Genomic DNA, 21,439 nt, shown 5'->3' on the forward strand with positions numbered 1-21,439 from the left:
TTGCACGCTTGGTCCCTAACTTATTTTTTTTAACTTGAAAAGTCCCTACTTTTTGTTTTTGTTACTTGTTTGATTCTTACTTTTTGTTTTTGTTGCGCACTTGGTTACTGCCTTACCTAAAAAGACAATTATTTAAATAGGAAAAATGGTGGGGTAAGTAAGGTAAAATGATAGGGTGAGGTTGGGGTGTGTTTATTTAAATAAATTAAAAAATCAAGGCCAAAACTGTTTTTTTTAGGTAAAACACAAACCAAGCGTGTAATAAAAACAAACAGTAGGGACCTTCCGAGTTAAAAAAAATAAGTTCAGGACCAAACACATAAATTACCTTAAACCATAGGGACCATTCGTGTAATTTATTCTTATTATTTTAATAAAATTATATAAATATTTTAGCCATGATTTTCATGGGTTGTAACCTAATAAGTTCTACAAATAAATACTTTTTTACTAGTCTTGTATATATTCAATTATTCATGATAAGACGGGAACATTTTTGGAATAAGGTTTAAGATTTTTCTCGTTTCGCAATCCCACTTATCCATTGAGCCAAGTTGAAAATGGGTGAACTTTGTGTTTATCAAAAATCAAAATGAAGCCATTATATATATATATATATATATATATATATATATATATATATATATATATATATATATATATATATATATATATATATATATATATATATATATATATATATATATATATATATATATATATATATATATATACTAGTGAAGTTAGAAGGGCCGTGATAATTACGGCCCGCGGAAGTCGATTATGGTTTTCTTTTAGTAATGTTATGCAATTATATTAGGAAAGTGAAAAGTACAATGCTAAGATAGTCACCCTCATATTTCATCTATTGTAATCAATGATAAAGAATTAAAGTATAATTTGTGAAAAATTAGCATGTCGTTTCAAGGGTTTGTTGAACAAACCTCTACAATGTGAAAAAGGAAAGTAGAATGCTAAAACTAATAAAGCATCTGGGGTTAATTTTGGTAATTCCCTAAATGAATTGTTTTAGTTCATTTCCATAACAAACATGAAGAGTGGCAACAACTAACACCAATAGCAAGAGAGTGTCATCTTTTTAAAGTAGGACTAGCCGTTTTCTTTTCTTTGTGGCCAATTTACCAATATATTTTGCAAGGCTTGCAAGAACTGGAAGTGGATTTGATTAGTTTCTTGATGCACATGTGATTGAATCTGATTTCTAAACATAAACTATTAAAAATGGATATCAATTATGACTTGTACAATTTAAGTAATTGACTACAAAGTGAGCTCATGTTGAGCACAAACAAGGGTATAACACTAATTTATTTAAAAAAGCTCACATGTAAAGCATATGCAATAAACCAAGAAAGATCGAATATTTCATCCTTTGGTCCAATCATGTAAACTCATTCCTTTATTTTATGCTACTGAACCTGAACTATTAAGGCCCAAAGCAGTCGAAGTTTAGAACATTCTAGAGCAACAAGCTTAATTGGTAAGTTGAAGATACAAATACATACATTCGTATTATATAGCAATGATATGTCAGACATAAAGATGACTTTATATCTTTCCTTCAAGCGTATTATTTTGAAACAAAAAAGTTGTTTTCACTGAAAATAGGACGTTAGACGGTACTGAAAATGGCATTTTACTAAATGCAAGATGCAAAGCCATTTAACTATCTTAGGAAATCATGTAATTATAATAGGCTGAATTCAAGATATAAGTTTATTTTCACTAAATACAAGACACGAAGCTTGTAATTATAGTTGACTAAATGTTGTAAAATAGCAATAAACTTTTCCCCCCTCATTAAGGCGTTGAATTTTGAAAAAAAAAACTACTATAACTTATCAAGATAAACAGATAATAACCTCTCTGAATCATTAATTGGCGTGGAAAATCATACACATATCCCTTTTCTTAATTATGAACTATTTATTTTGTAATTTTATTTTGTTCAAGGGCTGTATCAGCAGCCTCAGCTGCAACATGTGGACCAACCGTAGCTCACATGCTACCAACCTAACACAAGGAAAAAAGAACAAATTTGGTTCAATGAGTGATTGCTAACATCATATCATATTTGTATAGTTTCCATTCAAGCAAACTAATAAAAATATTTAATAGAGTATCAATTTCTACTGTGGAAACAACATTCCTTCCATTTCCCCTTTCAACGTCTTTCTTTTTGGGAATATGTTGATGTCGATCAAGTTCTCCAAATGGGAACATCAAAGGATATTGCAAAGGATCATAACAACCATAGTAATATTGAACACTCTTGGAGCAGTCACTGTGTAACTTCACTTCAATGCTTCTCCGACCGTGTTCCCAGTTTTGTTACCTTCAATCCAAATAGCAGCTACTTGAGAAACTTCTGGTTTATTAAAAACCCTTTGATCTCGTCCCATAATAGTCTTAAGAATAATCTTATTTTCATCTAAGTTTGGAACATCCCTTAAATTTCTAAAAGAATGAACATACGGATTATCTTTTAGATATTCAACACATTTCACAATCAAGTGTATACATAACTGCGGAGAATCCGACAAACAATTTTCCAAATCTTTATCAGTGTCGTGAAAGTACAATTGTAAATTTTTGGAATCATTTTCTTGAGGCGACAAGTTGTTTATAAAATGATAAACCTGAGCTTGAACTCTAAAAGTGTAAATTCCTTTATTTCTTTACCGAGTTCATTATCTGATGTAACCCCTAAAGAATTAAAAGCAAAGTGGTTGTTGTATGTTATAATATATGTCCTAAATGAGATAGCTTCTTTTGATGTTGAAGTCAGTAGATCTTGCACCAAAAGTGGGAGCTCATTATTTGACAAAACAACACGACCATCTAGACAACAAAAATTAGTTGTTTCTGAGTAAAATTTGACAGCATCAAAGTAACGACAACGGTGAAAGTTTGGAAGGACATCAGAAGCAAGGGGGACTTGTTGTAACAAATGTATGCCTGTCCTATTATTCAGTTGTCTTCTCATATAATTTGTCTTACCTACATCAATTGAATTTTTTAATGCATTATCATTAGCCAAACAACTTGGTGGCAATAAAACTCTATTTTTAGTTGTCTTTTTCTTCCATCTCTCAATGGTTGCTCTCCTATACTGCTTCGTGTCCATTAAAACATTCAGAAGTAGATCTGAGGGTGGACCCGAAATAGCCGACGTCTCAGCTGAAGCAGTTGAATTTCGTTTTGGTTTGTCATAAGCTAAACAACTCGGTGTACGTTTACTTTTCTGTTTCTTCCATCTTTCAATAACTTCTTTCCTATATTGCTTCTTGTCAATTAAAACATCAAAAAATACTTTTGAGGTGTCACCCGAAATAGAAATGGCAAGCTTCGATGCACTTGTATGATTATTTCTCTTTAACTTCCATCTTATAATAGCTTCTCTCCTGTATTGACTCTTGTCAACAAAATCAGAACATATCATAGCACATTTACCTCTCTTTTCCCTCCATCTTATAATGACTTCTCTTCTATACTACTTCCGGTGGTATACATCTCCTAGGACAATATTTGTATTTCCAGTTTTATCATTCGTTACTTCTTTTTCTGAGTTGAGCATAATTATGGCTTTATGTTTCTTATCTCCATATCTATCGGTTGAACCTAGAGGGCCTCGTTTTCTTCCCGAAATAACAGAATGATCCCCCATATTATTTTTAAAAGCTGGAAAAAAGCTAAAACCGAAGAGCTAGTTGGGGTAAGAAGATGCAGCGACACAAAAATTCAAACAACAAGTATATTTTGTTTTTTATTTTCCTTTTATGAAATGCAATAAAATTAAAATCTAATTTTTGGAACCATTAACAATATTTTTTAGAGACATAAAACACAAAAAGGATATCAGAAAACAAACCTAGAGGATCTTTGTTGATGATGAATATACAAAGGGGGAATCGTTATAACAAAGAGGTTTCAGATTATAGATTTCTTTCCTGAAAAAAAAAAACAAGCAAAAGAAACTGCTTATAGTCAGATGATTTCTCATTAAAAATGAAAATTTGGAATGAGGGAATCGTTTATTAAGACGAATAAATAAAATCACCAGTTAGAAATTTCAAAACCCTTATGACTTCAGGACCTTAGAATCAGAAACAGAAAATAAACCACCATTAAAATAAATATTGATCGATGAAGTCACCTGGTTGAATGAAAAGTGAATCAGACAATACCCTTTAAAGCTGCTTGTTAATCCAATGATTGAGGTAGATGGATTATCAGTTATTGAAACCTAAATTAGAATGTGGGGAGCAAACAGTTCTTAGAAAACAGGTGGTATGGAGTTATTGCATCAATATGAAACAACAATTATGTTTCTTATCTTGCAAAAAAAAACCATCTATTGATCAATTACAGAGGAGCGCTGACGAAATGGGCAAACGTCGGTATATTGGGTTGTTGGGTAAAGAGAAGTGATGGAGGTAGTAGTGTACTGAGAAAGTAGGGAAGCGTGGAGGTGAAGAGGTGACTTTTCAAACGATGACACATTGTCCCATTTGGTGGAACCGACTGGACAGAAACATGTTAAAAAGCCTGTTTAAAATCAACAAAAAATAGCCGAAAATCCAAGAAAAATCCAAAAAAATCACACATTAATCCATCTCCATCATTTTGCTTAATTTGTAAAGCATAAGGTTTATTTGAGTGGAGGAACTTTTCATCAAAAGAGAGGATAGAGATAATGGGAATTCTTTTGGGAAGAAGCTTTGGAACAATTAGTCTAAATAAGGGATAACATAATACCTTTAAAGAAAAAAAGTACCTGGTTTATTTGAATGGAGGAAGTTTTCATCAAAAGAGAGGATAGAGATAAGTGGAATTCCTTTAGGAAGAAGCTTTGGAACAATTGAGTCTAAATGAGGGATAACATAACACTACCTTTAATGAAATAAGAAAAAAAATACCTTTAAAGACACGTGCAAAAATTTTTACACGCGCACTCTAAAAATCCCACTAAATTGGTTGAAAAATCCTTAGAATTCCAAAAAAAATCAAACATAATTCCTAAACTTCCCCTCCAAACCCACTTTCCTTAGATTTTGAAGCAATGGGCATATATATATATATATATATATATATATATATATATATATATATATATATATATATATATATATATATATATACTAGTTTATAACCCGTGTAAACCACGGTTACAATATAAATTAAATTTTCATAGTAAAAATTCAAAAATTATTTATCAGTTACTTTAAATAAATCATTAATTATGAGAGATACCAAAAATTTAAAGTTATTATAACATCAAATTTAAAATATAATTAAAAAAAATAAATTTGAATTTTGAAGTGTTGCCTAATATATCTCTTTGACATGTGGCATAATATTAATGAAGAGTTGTATTAGAGTGACACATGTCAAATGGAGATTAAAACTATTCATTTATTATAATAGGGATGATATATATATATATATATATATATATATATATATATATATATATTGTTGGGATGTTAAATCCACCAATCAAATTACACCTTTTTTGCAAATAAAATGTAATATAATGGTAAAAAGGGTATCGATCCTCGGGGAAATGATTGTATTCAATCACCAATGTAATCTAAAAGAAATATTGTAAATAAACTAACTAACTACAATTAAACTAAGGGGGGGGGGGGGGGGGTGTTATGATTGCTTGAAAACTAAAAGACTTGATAACTAAACACTTGCAATTAAGCAAGATAGTGAGATCCTCAAATATTGGAGAGAGTTGGTAAACCAAGGCAATTTAACACATTGAACATTTGTGTGTTTATCATTAGGATTTAATATGAATCTTATCATTCACCACATATTAGTTATAGCAATCATGAAGCATGATATTCCAAGATTTCTCATATGTAGTATGGAGGTTGGGGAAGCCCACAACACACCTTCTTAATCAAAATCAAAGATCCAATTGAAGTAATTGAACCCAAGAAGTTGATTAGCCTTAAGAATGAAGAAATCCCCAATTCCTAGAGGATGTCAATGCTTACACATCCATAAAGGAGTTATGATTCATAAGCTAAAGATGATTTCTACCATCATAAAGCCCTTGTTCTAAGTAAATTCAATGATTCAATGCTAAACCAAAGAAATAAACCAATAATTGCTTATTAAAGTACCAAGCCCACGATCAAAGCACTAAACAAGCATAGGAAATATGAACTAGAATCATAGACATAAGATAAATGATAAATAAGCATAACTCCTTCAAAAACCCACAAACATTCAGAGGTTTTAGCCAAGGTATACCAAAATAGAGAGTTTAGCCACTCATGGCAATAAAACAACAATCACAAAAGTCTAATTGCATAAAGAAACTACCAATAAGTTGGAAAGATGAATAGAAATGAGTCTTGAGCTTCAAAATCACCTTCTCCTGGTCTCCAATGGTGTAAAATCGAAGTTGTCGCTGATAGATCTGATCCCCCCAGGTTATGGTGTGCCAAATGACCAAAATGCCCAAACTGGGCAGTTGCGCGGGTACCCGCGCGACGAAAATTTCACCCACGCAAGTGTTGCTGTAATGTTATTGGTTCCTTGTTCCTCCACTCCACCCTTCCACTACCAAAGATTCCTTTGGTCCCCTCCATATCCATGTGATTTAAACCAACCAATCATCATTTAGCTTCAAATATGGATGCTCCAAGCCCAAAATAAAAGTCCAATATCCATCTTGGCAAGCCCACTTCATCCAAGCCTTTAGCTTTTTAAGCCCAAATATTCTTTGGTGGATTTGCCAAGCCCAATAATGCATCAGAAAGCCCACTAAACCCAACTCCAGTCAAACCGCAACCGCAATATCCATCTTGACAAGCCCACTTCATCCAAGCCTTTAGCTTTTTAAGCCCAAATATTATTTGGTGGATCTGCCAAGCCCAATAATGCATCAGAAAGCCAACTAAGCCCAACTCCAGTCAAACCGCAACCGCAATGAGCTCCAAAACCCTATAAAATTCCTCATGCAAAATAAAAAGTCCCCGAAACGATCCATAATAAAGAAAATAAATAAAAGACAATGCAATACTAATTAAAAAGATCTAGAAATCTAAAATAGAGTAATAAAAATAAGGAAATAAAATAAGCTATCATATATATATATATATATATATATATATATATATATATATATATATTATGAAGCCCTTTGTGAACAGTAAAAATTGTTTCAATCTCATAGTATTCTCTTTCAATTTCATTCCCACTTCCACTACCGTGCTTTCATAACCTCGCTCTATGCGATTCATGGTTCAGAGATCGATTTCATTTCGTTTTGTGTGGCGTTTATCACCACTACGCTACATGAACCATAGATTGAAGCCGAGTATTTTCGATTATCACCACCATTCCACATGACCCCCATTGTTGGAATCGACTCTCAACCTAACCCCCCCTACAGTCTTGTATTTTTTTTGAAGCCCCGTGTGTAACGCCCGCAGATCCGGGCTAGTCAACTTAGAGGCAATAAGCGTCGAAAACGAATTTTCGACAAAAAAATTATTTAGCATAAATAATCTTAACTAAGTAATAATATATATCACAAGGGTTCCGTACATATAAAAAACGCTGTAATCCAAGTTATAACGAAGAAGTTATGACCGGTCGAAGTTTTACGGCTAAACCGGCACGACACTTCGTGACGTAAAAAGTGAGTTTATGATAAAGTGTTTTCTAGTCTTAGCAATCTAAACAAAAATCGTAGTATACGTTAAACCGAGAGTGTGCATAAAAAGAACGTCAAAATCTGACTTCGTATGAGGAAGTTGTGATTTTTCTAAGATTTTGCATAGCAATGCACAACCCGAAATTCGAATTTTAGATCGGTTGATTTTTGGCCGACGCAACCTAAACGAGAATCGAATATCTCGTTAATAGTAGCGCAACGGTAAAAAGACAGACGAAAGCGGACGTCGAATAAAGAAGTTATGAATTTTTAACGGACTTTTTCTGTCTCGGCCTGTTACAAATATAACTTTAAAAATAAAGTCAAAATTAGCCGACGGAGTCTAAACGAAAGCTGTAGGGTACGGTCCTGCCTACGTGTGGATATAAAGAATGTCAAAAACAGAGTTCTTATGAACGAGTTATAAATTATAATAGCATATTTACGTATTAAAATAAAGTATAAATCATATACGTGTATATATATATATATATATATATATATATATATATATATATATATATCATTAGAAAGGTATCGACGATGCGGTCATTATAAGACTATTGTTGAGTACTTTCGACATTAATTTAGTACAAATATCGTTAAATCTATTTAAAATAGTATTATGAATGGATGTTTGGTCGTTTATATAACTATAAGGTCATTAAGTAATTATGGAGGGTAGTTTTTGAAAATTCAATTACTATAAATAAGAGCCTTGAGCTCTCATATTTCTTGTACCATTCTCTCGATTCAAGAGTCTTTCTCTTCTTATCCCCCGAGCATTTCGGTCTCTCGTTATTCGACTTCTCTTTTTGTAGTTTTAGTATAGTAAGGTGAGCGTCGAAGCGTTGCACGAATATTTCTTAAAAAGATTCAGCGACGAAGTTCTGCCCCTGCAGAGCCCGACTCCTAGCTAAAACCCACTTGTAAGTAAGTTATGCTTACCCTATTTTAAATATAGTTTATATTTAAAATTAATATTATGAACTTATAATAAATATTTGGGCTATTATTATGACTTATATAAGTGTCGTTATAATATGTTTTTAACTACTCGCGGTACGGGGAATCTAGTTTAAAGAGCCGCATAAGATTATTGGATTTCAGAAGTGCTATATGCCAAAATGGTCCTACCCTCCGGTGTTTTTTGTTTGGCCCTGTCTGTACATAGTGGTTGAAGAGTATTGTTTAACGCTTATATAATAATAATAATAATAATAATAATAACTAGACTATTAATTCGTCTCGGTGAATACTAGATTAAAATCTAGTGGTAATGATACTAGGTTTCGTCGAAGGAAAATAAATTAGCAGAAGCGAAGTGTTGTCTGAATTCAGAATCACCACCTCAACAAATGAGTGCATAGTTACTTTCATCTTACATATAGATATGAAGTATTTTATATAAATTACATGTTATGTGTGCATATAACCTGTATACTTGCTCTCTATGTTGGATGAACAATTTTATACATGTTTTAAATAATTTAAATTGTATATGTATTTTATATCTACGAATATGTTAGGTAAAACATGGGTAGATGAATGATGAGAGATGAAAGATGATATGAGTGAACATTGGCAGCTATAGACTTAGTGCCTAATAAATAACATCGACAGCTACGAACTTAGTGTCAATTGAATAAACGTCGGTAGCTATGAACTTAGTACCTGTTAGATAAACGTTGGTAGCTATGAACTTAGTACCTGTTATATAAACATCGGTAGCTATGGATTTAGTACCTATTAGATGAACACTGGTAGCTATGGATTTAGTACCCGATGAATGAACTTTAGTAGCTATGAAATTAGTGCTTTACGAACAAGCATTGACAGCTATGGACTTAGTGCCTATCATATAAATCCTGGAAGCAATGGGCTTCGAAATGAACGAATGTAGGATATATGATTCTTAGGGTAGATCCTTAAGAGTAAGGAAGATAATGGGGATGGATAGTTGGGTTGATTGTTGATGTTTAAACATAATAATTATATTATTGTGGGTTGAAAACCCTATGTACTCACCAGGTTTCCCAACCTAACCCACTCAAGCTTATTTGTATCACATGTATCGATATGAAGCTACTTTACACTGAGAGATTTAAAAGAGATGTAGATCACTAGTGTAAATGAATGTAAGTTTTGTTTATGCTTATGCATCTGTATTGACAATGACATCCCAAATGTTTTAAAATGAATAAAAATACATTTCTTCGGAAATGCTTTGATAATAAATTTATCATGTTTTTCTGGGAACAAATTCCGCAACATTTTTATTAAAAGAGATACTCAGATTTATAAAGCATAAATAAATTCGGTTTTTTCTGGCCGTGAAAATATGGATGTCACATCATGACTCTCCCATGAAGACGCTTCACAATAAGGAAGACGAAACTTTTCTGGTTTGTCTCTGCCTCAACTACCACGTACTAGCGGTGTTGTTACTGGCTCCGACATCGACGTCTATAACCACCACGAAGGTGAGGCCGACAACAAAGGTGGCTCAATCGGTTAGAATTTGTTATCAATGCTATCACAGGAAGGACTTTGTTCATTGTTGCGTCGGTCCTTGAAGATGGGGAGTAACAAATCGGGTGATACTTTACTAATTTTCCCATTTTCTTTAGTAAATCATTACCTTTTTCATATATTCTTCATCTATGGTCTAATCTTCATCCCTAAAAGCTCAAATTTTTAAACTTTTTTTTTTCGTTTTTCTGTAAGTACTTTCGGATTCTGAATCAATAAGGTAGTTAGACCACATAGTTGAAAGGATGTGGCTTTCAAAACCACCATTTTCGGAGGTACATCAAACATAATACTCACTTCTGCTCACTAATGATCTTAACTCATTTTCCTACTTATATGGAGATAAGGTTTGCACCACCATCACCACCGTCTGCTCCAGTGGTTGAACCCTTCTGGTAAGACAGTAAGCTTCTGATCACGTTCTTTCTCTGCTTTCTCTTCATTTGTCTATAATTCCTTCACATTTTTGTGAATTTCAGTTAGAAATATGTGCGTAATTTCCTATTTCCGTATAGGGTTTTGTTTCTTCATTAAACACATGAAATATTAGCACCGCTGCACATTTAATTCGGAATTACATCTCCTATTTTAAGTGACAAACTTCTTTCAGACTCTTTTCCTTACATTGAGATCCTGAATGGGATCTTATGGGAGGTTGAAGGAAAGGTATATCTTAATATCTTGCATCATATTTTCTCTTCTAATACTTTGAGAGTGCAAGCATGTTCATAATCATTAACAAGATCTTTTTTATTTGAAGTGGGTGGTACAAGGAGCAGTTGATGTTAACATTGGTGCAAATCCTTTGACTGAAGGAGGTGAAGAAGATGAGGTTGTTGATGATCAAGCAGTCAAGGTTGTTGACATTGTTGACACCTTTAGACTCCAGGTAAGTTGTTAACCAATTCATTCCAAAAGTTGTTATTATATTTCTATTTTATATAGAGTAATAAATATATGAAAACATTGTACAGGAGCAACCCCCATTTGAGGAGAAGCAATTTGTTAGGTATATCAACAACTACATCAAAAAACTTGCTCCCAAGCTTGATGAAGAGCAGCAACAGTTCTTTAAGAAGAACATTGAGGCAGCAACTAAGTACCTTCTCGCCAAGCTTAGTGACCTCCAATTTTAAGAGCATTATTTTATAACTAAATTGTTAAAAAATGTTGAATGCTAATTGAGTTTGATTCGTAGATTGTTTGTAGTTTTGTTGGGGAGGGTATACATGATGATAGTACAATAGTCTTTGCTTACTAGAAATAAGGTGCTGCTGACCGCACATTTTTGTACTTTGATAATGGATTGAAGGATGTTAAGTGTTAAGATATCGAGATCCAACAATGAGTTTGATTTTTCTAATTTCTCAGAATTTGGATGGCAATTATCCTCAACCACCATTATCTTCTTCCCAAGTGAGTTAAAAATAATCTCATAACTTATAACATCTCTTTAATCATCTAATCTAAATGACTATTGTATTATTTTGGGATGATGTGAGTGGAAGGGGTTTGTTTTTCGAAAAAAGAAGAAAAAAACAAGATCAATGACGGTTATTTGATATGTTCATTAAATATTTATCAATTGATATGTTATTGGACTTTTCATATGCATCTTTTGTGTCACACTGTTGAAGGAGCTAGATTTCCACAATCCCATGAGTTAGGAGATGGAATTCCTTATCCAAGAAGAAAGACAAGGAAACCAGGAAAGCTCTAGAAGGGGTGCCACTAATTGTTGAAGATACTAAAATGATTGAATACATGATTGTAACATCCATAAATTTCACAAAAATTTTAAACTTTTTCAAACATCTAGAAATCATTATTTATTCCAAAATGATTTCAAAATAGTTTCATATCAGAGTATCCCAGAAATCAAAATCATAAAATGTGAGGAGGTGCACGATCACGCCTTCGCCTTCCCGCGATCATCCGAAGTACCTAAAACAAAATCCAAAACTGTAAGCCCGAAGCTTAGTGATTTCCCCCAAAATACCCGCACAACAATAACACACATGTAATAACAACATATTATGGGCCCAATCAACCATCAGGTTGGAATGCCCCAGACCCTCAACCATTGGGTTGGAATGCCAACATACTATGGGTCCAATCATTCTTGGGATGGTATACCCTCGACTCACAACCATCGGGTTGGAATGCCCACCTACTATGAGTCCAATCATCCTCAGGATGGAATACTCTCGGCCCACAACCATCGGGTTGGAATGCCCCGGTCAGTTGGCTCTCGCACAAAGCAGATAAGCCTCAACCACCAATCAATCATGTGTATATATATCAGATAATCACAAAATAGTCTACAGAAAGACAACTGATCTACAGATCACTAAACATAGCAACATCCTATCTACCAGGATACCGATCTAACTCATCATAACCATATAGAAACATCCTATCTACCAGGATTTCAATCTAACAGATCATACTAACAATAAAGTATAATAACAATCCAAATGGCTAACCTTGGTGCCTTCGACCCTTGAGTATAGTGAGGAAAACTCACCTCGCAAGTAGCACTAGATGATAATGTCAAACTCCCAAACATCGCTCCGAACTCAAACACCTACCATCACCATTGATCCAAATCCATAAATTCCAAATTACCAAAATACCCTCAGAAGTCAAACCGGTCAACCCATTGTCAAAGTCAAAGTCAACGGTCAAGGTCAATAGTCCATGTTGACCCAACTCGTCAAGTGCAGCTTACAGACTCGTCGAGTTCCTTCAGAATTCATAAAATCGCTAAAATCCAAGTCAACTTGCCGAGTTACTAAATAACTCGTCGAGTCTACGCAACATCTAGAATACCGGAAAAACCCTAACCAACTCATCGAGTTATCTCACTAACTCGTCGAGTTCATGCAGAATCTATAAAGCGGGAAACCCTCATCCAAATCGTTGAGTTGACTATGCAACTCATCGGGTTCCTTTAGTTCTTTTCTCATTCAGGTGCTTTTAAGTGAAACTAAGGCTCCAAACTGTAGAACTAGCCTCCCAGGGTGTAGTTACCACGTAAAGTTTTTAACTTTACGTGCATGCAAGGCTTCAAGAAGCCAAAACACTCAAAACTAGTCTTAGGACGAGGTTTAGGTCATGGAGAAGGGTCAAAGCTTCATAAAGCTTGAGTCTTTATGTCCATGGGGGCCTAGAGTAGTCCAGATCTAAACTTCTCACTTCAAAATGTGCTTAATACCAAAAATGCCTCAAGAACAAGCTCGAAATGACCCTAAACTCTTGAATGAAGAGATCTAATAAGAAAATGATCAAGGTAATGACTTTTTACCTTCAACTGAATTCCAAAACGAAGTAGATGCTGGATCTACAAGTTCCTTCTCGTTCCAAGCTTCTAGATCTTCAAGTCTCTTCAAGAAGTGCACCAAACACATATTTTTAGCCTCACACACACACACACACACACACACTCAAAAAGTAGTTTAGCTCGATTAGGGTTTGATTCTGGACGTGAAAAGTGGTAAGGAGGTTGGAGGGAGGACTTAAGGTCTTTTAAATAGGGTGCAAACCCTAAAAATTAGGGTTTTCATGTCTAGCTTCAAATTGTCGAGTAGGTTCTAGAATCCATGCGACTTTATTAATTTCTACACGATGAGTTGGGGCCGCCAACTCGTCGAGCAGGTCTATAATTATGAATATAAAAGCTTTAAAATTTATACCTAGAAGTCAGGGTGTTACAATGACCACAAAGATCAATGAGTTAAAGGTGATGTACTTGATTTTCTTTCTATAATCGTGAAATGAATATTGTTAAATGGTATTTTACTTTTTTGTCCTTGCATGCGTTGTTGGAGTTGGAAAAGAAGCACTCTGTTTATTTAGAGAAGAAATTAGGTGGGTGTAGTGAAAAAAGACACAAGAAATTGGGAGATTCGGATTAATAAAATACAATAGTTAATGAACAAATGAAAGTCATTTGTGTATAAAAGGTAATAAATTACATTGCTATAATAGGGTAAAGAAAAAAAAATTTTCAAAAAATGGTCATTCTGCGGAGGTAATTGGTCAATCCATAGAGCACCCTCTACGGATTAACCAATCACTTCTGCGAAATTGTTCTTTCCTAAATCCATATTTTTCAGGGTTTTTTCGGTGCCTATGTGCTGCTAATCAATGGTTTTGTCTAATATATGACATTTTCAATAGCGATAAACCTTAAAATTAAAGAAATTCAAAAAAGGAATACAAAATGTTCGAAAACATACTCGATCGCAATACTTATCGGCAAAAACATTGATTTCATTTGCCATAGCCCTTTGTTTCGGTGATTCATCGGAGAAACGGACGAGTTTCAGATGTGTGCCACCGGAGAAGCCCGACTCGCAGAGGTTTTGACGAGGAACAAGTTTGAGAGGTTTTGACGAGGAGGAATGAGGAACAAATGTCGAAATAGACCTTAGCTTCAGTTTTGACGATTCCAGAGAGGCGTTTCTGTGGACCACGCTGTAACCTTTGCAGATTCGTCATATACCCCTCCTAGAATTACTCATCCGTCAAATTTAACCTTTCCACGGAAGAAATAAGCGTTCTATAGCCGTGGAGCTCACTTTCGCATAATCAATGTCTATACCTAAAAATTCTATTTTTTGTGGCTAAATTTTGAAATGCTGATATGTCCATTCTCTCTCCCCCCCCCCCCCCCCCCCCCCCCCCCCCAAAAAAAAAAAATTAGTTTTTTTTTAACAAAAATCTATAATCCGAACAACTACTTCAAATATTTTGCTTAAAGCTCCTATATATTTTAACAAATATACAAGATTGTCTTTAAATATATAAGTACTTATATTTTATATGTTTTAAAACAATTATCTTTTTATATAACCTTATACTTTCAAAAGCTCCAAACTATTTTATTGAATACTCATGTAAATAAATAAAAAAACTACAATTCTTAGTTAATTTTTACAAATATGTCTTATCTTTAAATATTACTAAAACAGAACCCTTAATTCACCAATGAAGCAATCAGGACCCTTGATTGCATTTCAATCCTATGTTTTCCACCATTAGATTAGATTGATGACATCATATTCTTCAAATAAAATTCAAACACAATTACATTTAATTATAGAATCTTTAATAATTATAGAATATTTAAATTCAATAATTACATTATCAATTATACCATATCATTCTATTTATATATGAGATATGAGATATTAGTTTCTCTAATTAATATTGTTCCTAATTTAACTATCTTATTTATAGCTCCTAGCTTCAAAATTCAAACCGTTCAATTTTATTATTATTTTTTTTTTGAAAAAACTCATTAAATAAGCATATTAGTAATTTGGTCATTAACCTATAAAATCTAATCTAATCCTATTAAATTAGCGAAATATTTAAGAGTCAAAAATAAAGTCAATATTATTTATAGTTTATCTCCCGGTATATCCCACGTAAAATAAATCAATTTGAGATAATGGTTTTGAATTCAAAACTCATTAATTAAGCAAGTCAATTAATTTGAAACTTTGATTCAATATAAATGATATCATTTTTTTCTAGATGAATAACCGAAAATCTCCAAGATAATATTTTAGGATCCCATTTTTTTTTGGAAGATAATGATTTCCTTATTGAAAAACAACCTATATATACGATTACATTGAAGTTGTTCTTCTTACGATTTTGAATTGAATCGTATGATTTACAGTACTCTTCTTTAACGGTCTTATTCTATAATTTTTTTTAGGTTCTTTCTTTACTCTTTTCTCCTTCTACAATTTCTTATATTTACTTTGTTCTTATTACGTGTTATTATTATATTCCTGTTGAGAGGTCATGAAAAAATTAATCAATATACTTTTAGTATATTAGTTTCATTCATTTAGTTATAGAAACAAAATTATATCCTTTATATTAATTTTTTTTAATATGCTGACCCATGTTTGTCAAGAGAAAGCCATAAAAGTCGTTTTAACGTATGATGGCAAAACTCGTGGAACGGACCAAAAGCAAGATGAATAAGTTTTTTGTTGTTACATTTCAACTTGCATAAACAAATATATATATATATATATATATATATATATATATATATATATATATATATATATCTTGTTCTAAGTTCAATAATTCTTTTATACATATTATTATACTCTTTAGTTAAATTTTCTAATTTTATATTACTGTATTTGTTTATATCAATGACTTTAGTTTCAAAATTGACATTCAAGTACAAGACTTTACTTTACTGGTGTGGTGTCACTTATCTTATTTGATCGTGAAACAAAGAAACTTCTAGAAAAACTGCACAAGAGTTGCTTCAAAAGTTTAATGATGTTATCGATATTAACTTCATTTATATAAAACTAATTTTTTACCTTTTGTCTATCTATTTTTATAACTATTTTTTAGGAGGGTAATATGGGGATTTATTCATTTGCTTTGAATGTACTTTTCGTTAAAAAGTTGGTGTTCAAATTCAAATTTCACATTATAATTTGAAGAACAAAGTTGATGATTATACGATCTCAAACTTCATTGTTGATAATACAATCATTGTTGAATTGGAAAAAAATTTAACATCGAACAGGAAACATTCTTTTACGAAGAATACTACAAACATTACACTTATTAAATTTTGTTTTTTATATTTCAGTTGACCAACTAACATATTTCTATGTACTACAAATGTAGGCAAATCCAATTTGTTTAATGTTTTATTGGCAAAAGTCGGATCTCAAGACACATTAAATTCGAAGGTTTCAAAATATAATATAACTAAATCTAATATTTTAAAAACCTTAAAATATTATTAACTTTTAGATTGACATATGAATTTATTTTCTACATTTAGGATGTTGTTTCGTTTACTGGTGATAACGACACGCCCGCTTCGAATCTTGATAAAAACACTATAACAAGTCCATTAACTAAGTGGACATCCTTTAAAAAAAATGTATGGACATGAAGAATTAAAACGCAACTGGTAAGATGTTTACGGTGTTGATAATCTGACAACCATGTCCTCAAACAAACGACCATCAACATCAATGACAAATCATACTTCTATAAGCAATTTCACAATATTGTATTTTTTTACTAGCTTTAAATTAACAATTACTTCTTTCACTTGCTTAAGATTATTGATTACTCATGTAGTTTTGTAATAAAATAAAATTTTGATAAATTGAAAAAGTTGTTCAACAAAACCTAATTGGTTATATATCAATTTAGGCTTCTTTTTGTGTTGTCATGTTTGTTGATTTAACTATGTAGGATTAATTTGAAGTTCTATTTCTCTACAGGAATGTTAATGTTCACATTCAAGTAGAAACAATCACAATTGGTAAGTATTCCAAATGATTTTTCACTTATATCTGTTACTTTAAATGGTGCGTTTTCATAGAAGTCATACTGGTTGTCACTATATAGATCTTCTAGCGGTCTATAGAAGAATCCTAGCGGCTCTATGAATAATTCTGCTACGTTTTCAATGAATGATCACTCTATCAACATTCGTTCTCTAAAGTTCTTTCTCTTATTTTTGATATACATGTGTGTTACAACAATAAGGCAGAAAGAGGTGTTAGTAACCATTAAAGATGAAAAAGTAAGATATAATTTAAGAATAGTATATAAAGTATAAATTGTGGATTTGTGATATTTATTTGTATGAAAAATATGTTGTTTGATTGCTAGGTTATATTTCAAGATTTTTTTTTTTTTTTTTTTTTTTTTTTTTTTTTTGTAATTTGATTTTGACAAGTTTGATCTAAATTTAATAATTGAAGCAGGTATGAAAAATATGTGCTAACGATTTTGAATTTGTATTGCCTTCCAGAAACCATTTGTAGCCTTATAGACCGTTCCTTCATATCTTGGTAGGTCTTAGCATTTCTCCAAATTTGGCTACAAAAAGTCATGGATGCACTTCTTGAATCATTTCTCTAAACTGAATTTCATTTGTTAGTTGGATGCAGTGATGAAAATGCAAAATTTGTGAAAAGTCATTATTATTTATTAGTGTTAACATTTGGTAAATTATGAAATTAATATTATATTTTTGTTCATAACATGTTTTTTTTTCTTGTAATAATTTCTTTGATTAGAAGATATGTATATGTGATCGGGTGTAGCCTGAAAAATCATATTTTAATTCTTATAAGGAAAAAGTACTTTATAAATTTACCAAATTAAAATATCTGAATTTGATGTTTATGGTTATGACAATGCATTTAAACTGTAATCTTTATCAAAATTTTTTGCAAAATTTAATGTTGATGGTACATATAATAACTTATTGTTGCTTTTGGTTTTACAGGGCGAATATGAAAAGTCATGTAAGCCTCCATGGAGGTTGGTACACCTGACAAAGTCAATTCATAACACTACTACACAATATGTTTTAATCAAGAAGTCGCATCATGTTGTGATAAAACAAAGATCACGTGGATCATTTATGTTAAAAATTATTGTATTAAAAAACTAAATTACTCTAATATAAATATTAAATATTTTTATTTAATAAGTTTGGTTCAAAAAGTCTAAAAATAATCTAACAAACATTTTTTATTAAAATTTCACCTAAAACAATGTCACCTATTGATGTAATATGTATTTAATTTATGTTCTCCGCGTTTAACGCGGGTCATAATCTAGTATATATTAACACACCACAATTTTCTATTACAAATAAAAAGTTAAAATTTTATGATGTCAACCGTTTATTAAATATATTTAATAAAGAATTCTTAGTTGATTTTTACAAATATGCCTTATATATATTAACACACCACAATTTTTTATTACAAATAAAAAGTTAAAATTTTATGATGTCAACTGTTCATTAAATATATTTAATAAAGAAGAAATTTTACATAGAATAAAATAATAATAAGATAATAATATCCCAATTTTCAATATTTTTCCATTTCTATAAATAATAAAATAATAAAATAATCTGATCGAAAAGGTATCGTTTGGATTCTATACAGTTTCCGGCAATTGAAACTCCGGCGAACACATCCTCGGCAGTATATGAAGAGCCAAGATTTCATGTCCTGCAGGCGTTTCCACAACCCACAACCGCGGCGGCGTGGCCATCACATCCACCACTAAAATCCCTACGTCCTTTTCACACGCAACACACACTTTACCACCCCCGGCGGCAATGTACTCGGCCCCTTTCAGCCTCTTATCCTCCATAATCTCCGACCAGTCATCCCTATCGTGATTGTATCTTTTCAATACACCTCTTGATTCATCCACCACGTATATCGTCTCTTCATCCATCGACGTCGCCGGCCCTTTCCAACCACCTAACATCCCTTCCGCCATCGCCACCCACTCATCGGAATCCACATCGTAAACAAACCCTTGTTTTGCACAATCACCTTTCACGTTTACCATACAAAGTTTTCCTCTCCATCCAACGGCGTCGATGGCTTCTCTACAAAGCTTGGAATCTCTTAAAGATCGCATCTCTTCCCAAACCCCATCGGGATCTATTCGTTTTCTATGAGAAGATTCAATCTTTCGTAGCACCCATTTCTCCACCGATCGAGCAACCGTCTGTGTGTAGTGAGAACCAATTCCACTAGCCACGACCACCGTTCCTCGTGAAGCTCCGACTGCGCACCACCTTCGTGGGGTTGAGAGTGGGGGACCATACGACCAAGCGTTGGATAGTGGGTTGAAGACGAGAGGATGTGGGAGGGCTGGGATGAGGTCTCCAGAGGTTCCGGCGAGGAGGACGAGATTGCCGGAGACTGAGACGGATTGAACGGGTAAATTCCTGGATATGAACGATGGATGACGGAGGGAAAGACGGTGGAGGAAGGGTGGTAGTGGTGGAGAATCGATAGTAATCCATTTAGAAGAGATCGGATCAAAGGACGAGAGTCTAGGCATTTGGTTATCGCGGCTTTCACCCCCGCAGCCGGTGGTGGCTTTGGGTAGAGAGAGAGTATAAAGTGATCGGAAAGGAGGGATGGAGGCGGAATAGATGAGGCGGCGCCATGACCGACAAACGGAATACAAAGCCGACTGAGGGATAAGAGAGATGCATAGCTGGGCTATATGATCTGGCAGCCCTGGTAGCAGAGAGTGATGGTCATCGTCGGAAAGTCTGCGGCGTTTGGAGGCGGGGTAAGTGGTGGCGCGTGAGGGATAGGTGGGATTGGCCATATAATACTGTAGTGGAGGCAAAAGGTATGTTGTGGATGAAAGCTTAAAAAGGAGTTGATCTTTAGATTTTTAATATTTGTTGTTTTTTTGTAAAATAGAATCAGATGACGTCAAAATTTTATAACCGAAAAATACTCTTTATATATTTAAAAGTATGTTTTAAAAGTTTATAAACAACTAAAAAGTAAAAAGAATATGATTACCGAATAAAGAAACCGACTTTATACAACAATGTTTTTGATATGATTATTAATTTATTACATAAACTCATTAACTTAGAAAAATAAAATCTATAAAATATAAATTAAAAGAAAGAAACATTTTAATATGATTTGCCAATATTCAAAGACGATGTGTATATAAAACATAAAAACAATGTGATTTTAGTATTTTGCCAAATGTTTTTTAATATAATTTGTGTAAAAGATATTTAAAAGAACAGGGTTTGAGGGGTCAGGGATATGAAAGGCAAAAGTTGAATCTTGAATACGGACAAAACCAGTTAACCAGGCATGTCCCCAAGATTTTCGTTTCCTTTATTTTATGTAAATTAATTATTAAAAAAGTTTCTTTTAATTATTCTCAATTTTTTATTTAAAAAGAGCAAGTGTTTGCCGTCGAGGTCTTATATAATGCTTTATACGGAGTAATAGTATTTTTTATCTTCTACTTTTTACCATTAACTTGTTTAAAACTTCACATGACTCTCATTTTCATATACGCATATATTTATTAAACTTTAGGAATAAATAACATATTTAACCGTTTAACTATTTTAAATTTCACTCATTTAGCGAATCGAAAATAAGATATACTTTAAATAAACTAATTTTAAATAACGTAATCGAAACTACCACTTCTAGTTATGCTATACTTCTCATTGCAAATTAATCATAATAAATGATCAAAATACAATCAGCTATTTTGAATGAACATGGAAAACACAATATAGTGCTTTTGTTTTACTTTCAGAAAAGGAAGCAAAGTCAACAACGATAATGGTTCACAAATTTTAGAAAGAAAAGTCAAAGAATG

The 21,439-nt window shown here is 32.7% G+C and overlaps 2 protein-coding genes and 1 pseudogene across 13 annotated transcripts; 1 reads left to right on the top strand and 2 right to left on the bottom strand.

The window, feature by feature from the left end:
* Positions 1–1,868: 1,868 nt before the first annotated feature.
* LOC111881180 (uncharacterized) lies at positions 1,869–4,940 on the bottom strand. Of its 12 annotated transcripts, none has more exons than XR_002846719.2 (3): positions 4,178–4,788; positions 3,893–3,971; positions 1,869–2,034 (listed from the first exon to the last, which is right to left on the bottom strand). XR_002846719.2 is itself a non-coding variant. In XM_023877578.3 (3 exons), exon 3 carries the CDS (start codon positions 3,461–3,463, stop codon positions 2,645–2,647), a length of 819 nt encoding a protein of 272 aa, XP_023733346.1. In that variant the 5' UTR covers positions 3,464–3,713; positions 3,893–3,971; positions 4,799–4,940; the 3' UTR covers positions 2,363–2,644. The 12 variants fall into 12 exon arrangements, 10 of the variants coding, with proteins under 10 accessions (XP_023733346.1, XP_042754423.1, XP_023733343.1 ...); XR_002846717.2 differs by lacking the exon at positions 1,869–2,034 and adding an exon at positions 2,053–2,356; XM_023877578.3 differs by lacking the exons at positions 1,869–2,034; positions 4,178–4,788 and adding exons at positions 2,363–3,713; positions 4,799–4,940.
* Positions 4,941–10,570: 5,630 nt separating this feature from the next.
* Positions 10,571–11,561, top strand: LOC111881296 (translationally-controlled tumor protein homolog; annotated as a pseudogene).
* Positions 11,562–19,071: 7,510 nt separating this feature from the next.
* On the bottom strand, positions 19,072–20,452 carry LOC111881243 (F-box/kelch-repeat protein SKIP25). Its single transcript, XM_023877661.3, has one exon. The coding sequence runs from the start codon at positions 20,402–20,404 to the stop codon at positions 19,205–19,207; it is 1,200 nt and encodes a 399-aa protein (XP_023733429.1). The 5' UTR covers positions 20,405–20,452; the 3' UTR covers positions 19,072–19,204.
* Positions 20,453–21,439: the final 987 nt, after the last annotated feature.

Source organism: Lactuca sativa, chromosome 9 (assembly GCF_002870075.4).
Source record: "Lactuca sativa cultivar Salinas chromosome 9, Lsat_Salinas_v11, whole genome shotgun sequence".
NCBI classification, from domain to species: domain Eukaryota; kingdom Viridiplantae; phylum Streptophyta; class Magnoliopsida; order Asterales; family Asteraceae; genus Lactuca; species Lactuca sativa.

Bases quoted from the DNA above. Each gene is read 5' to 3' on its own strand.
- LOC111881180 (XM_023877578.3), bottom strand. From the start codon at position 3,463: ATGATATGTTCTGATTTTGTTGACAAGAGTCAATACAGGAGAGAAGCT.
- LOC111881243 (XM_023877661.3), bottom strand. From the start codon at position 20,404: ATGGCCAATCCCACCTATCCCTCACGCGCCACCACTTACCCCGCCTCC.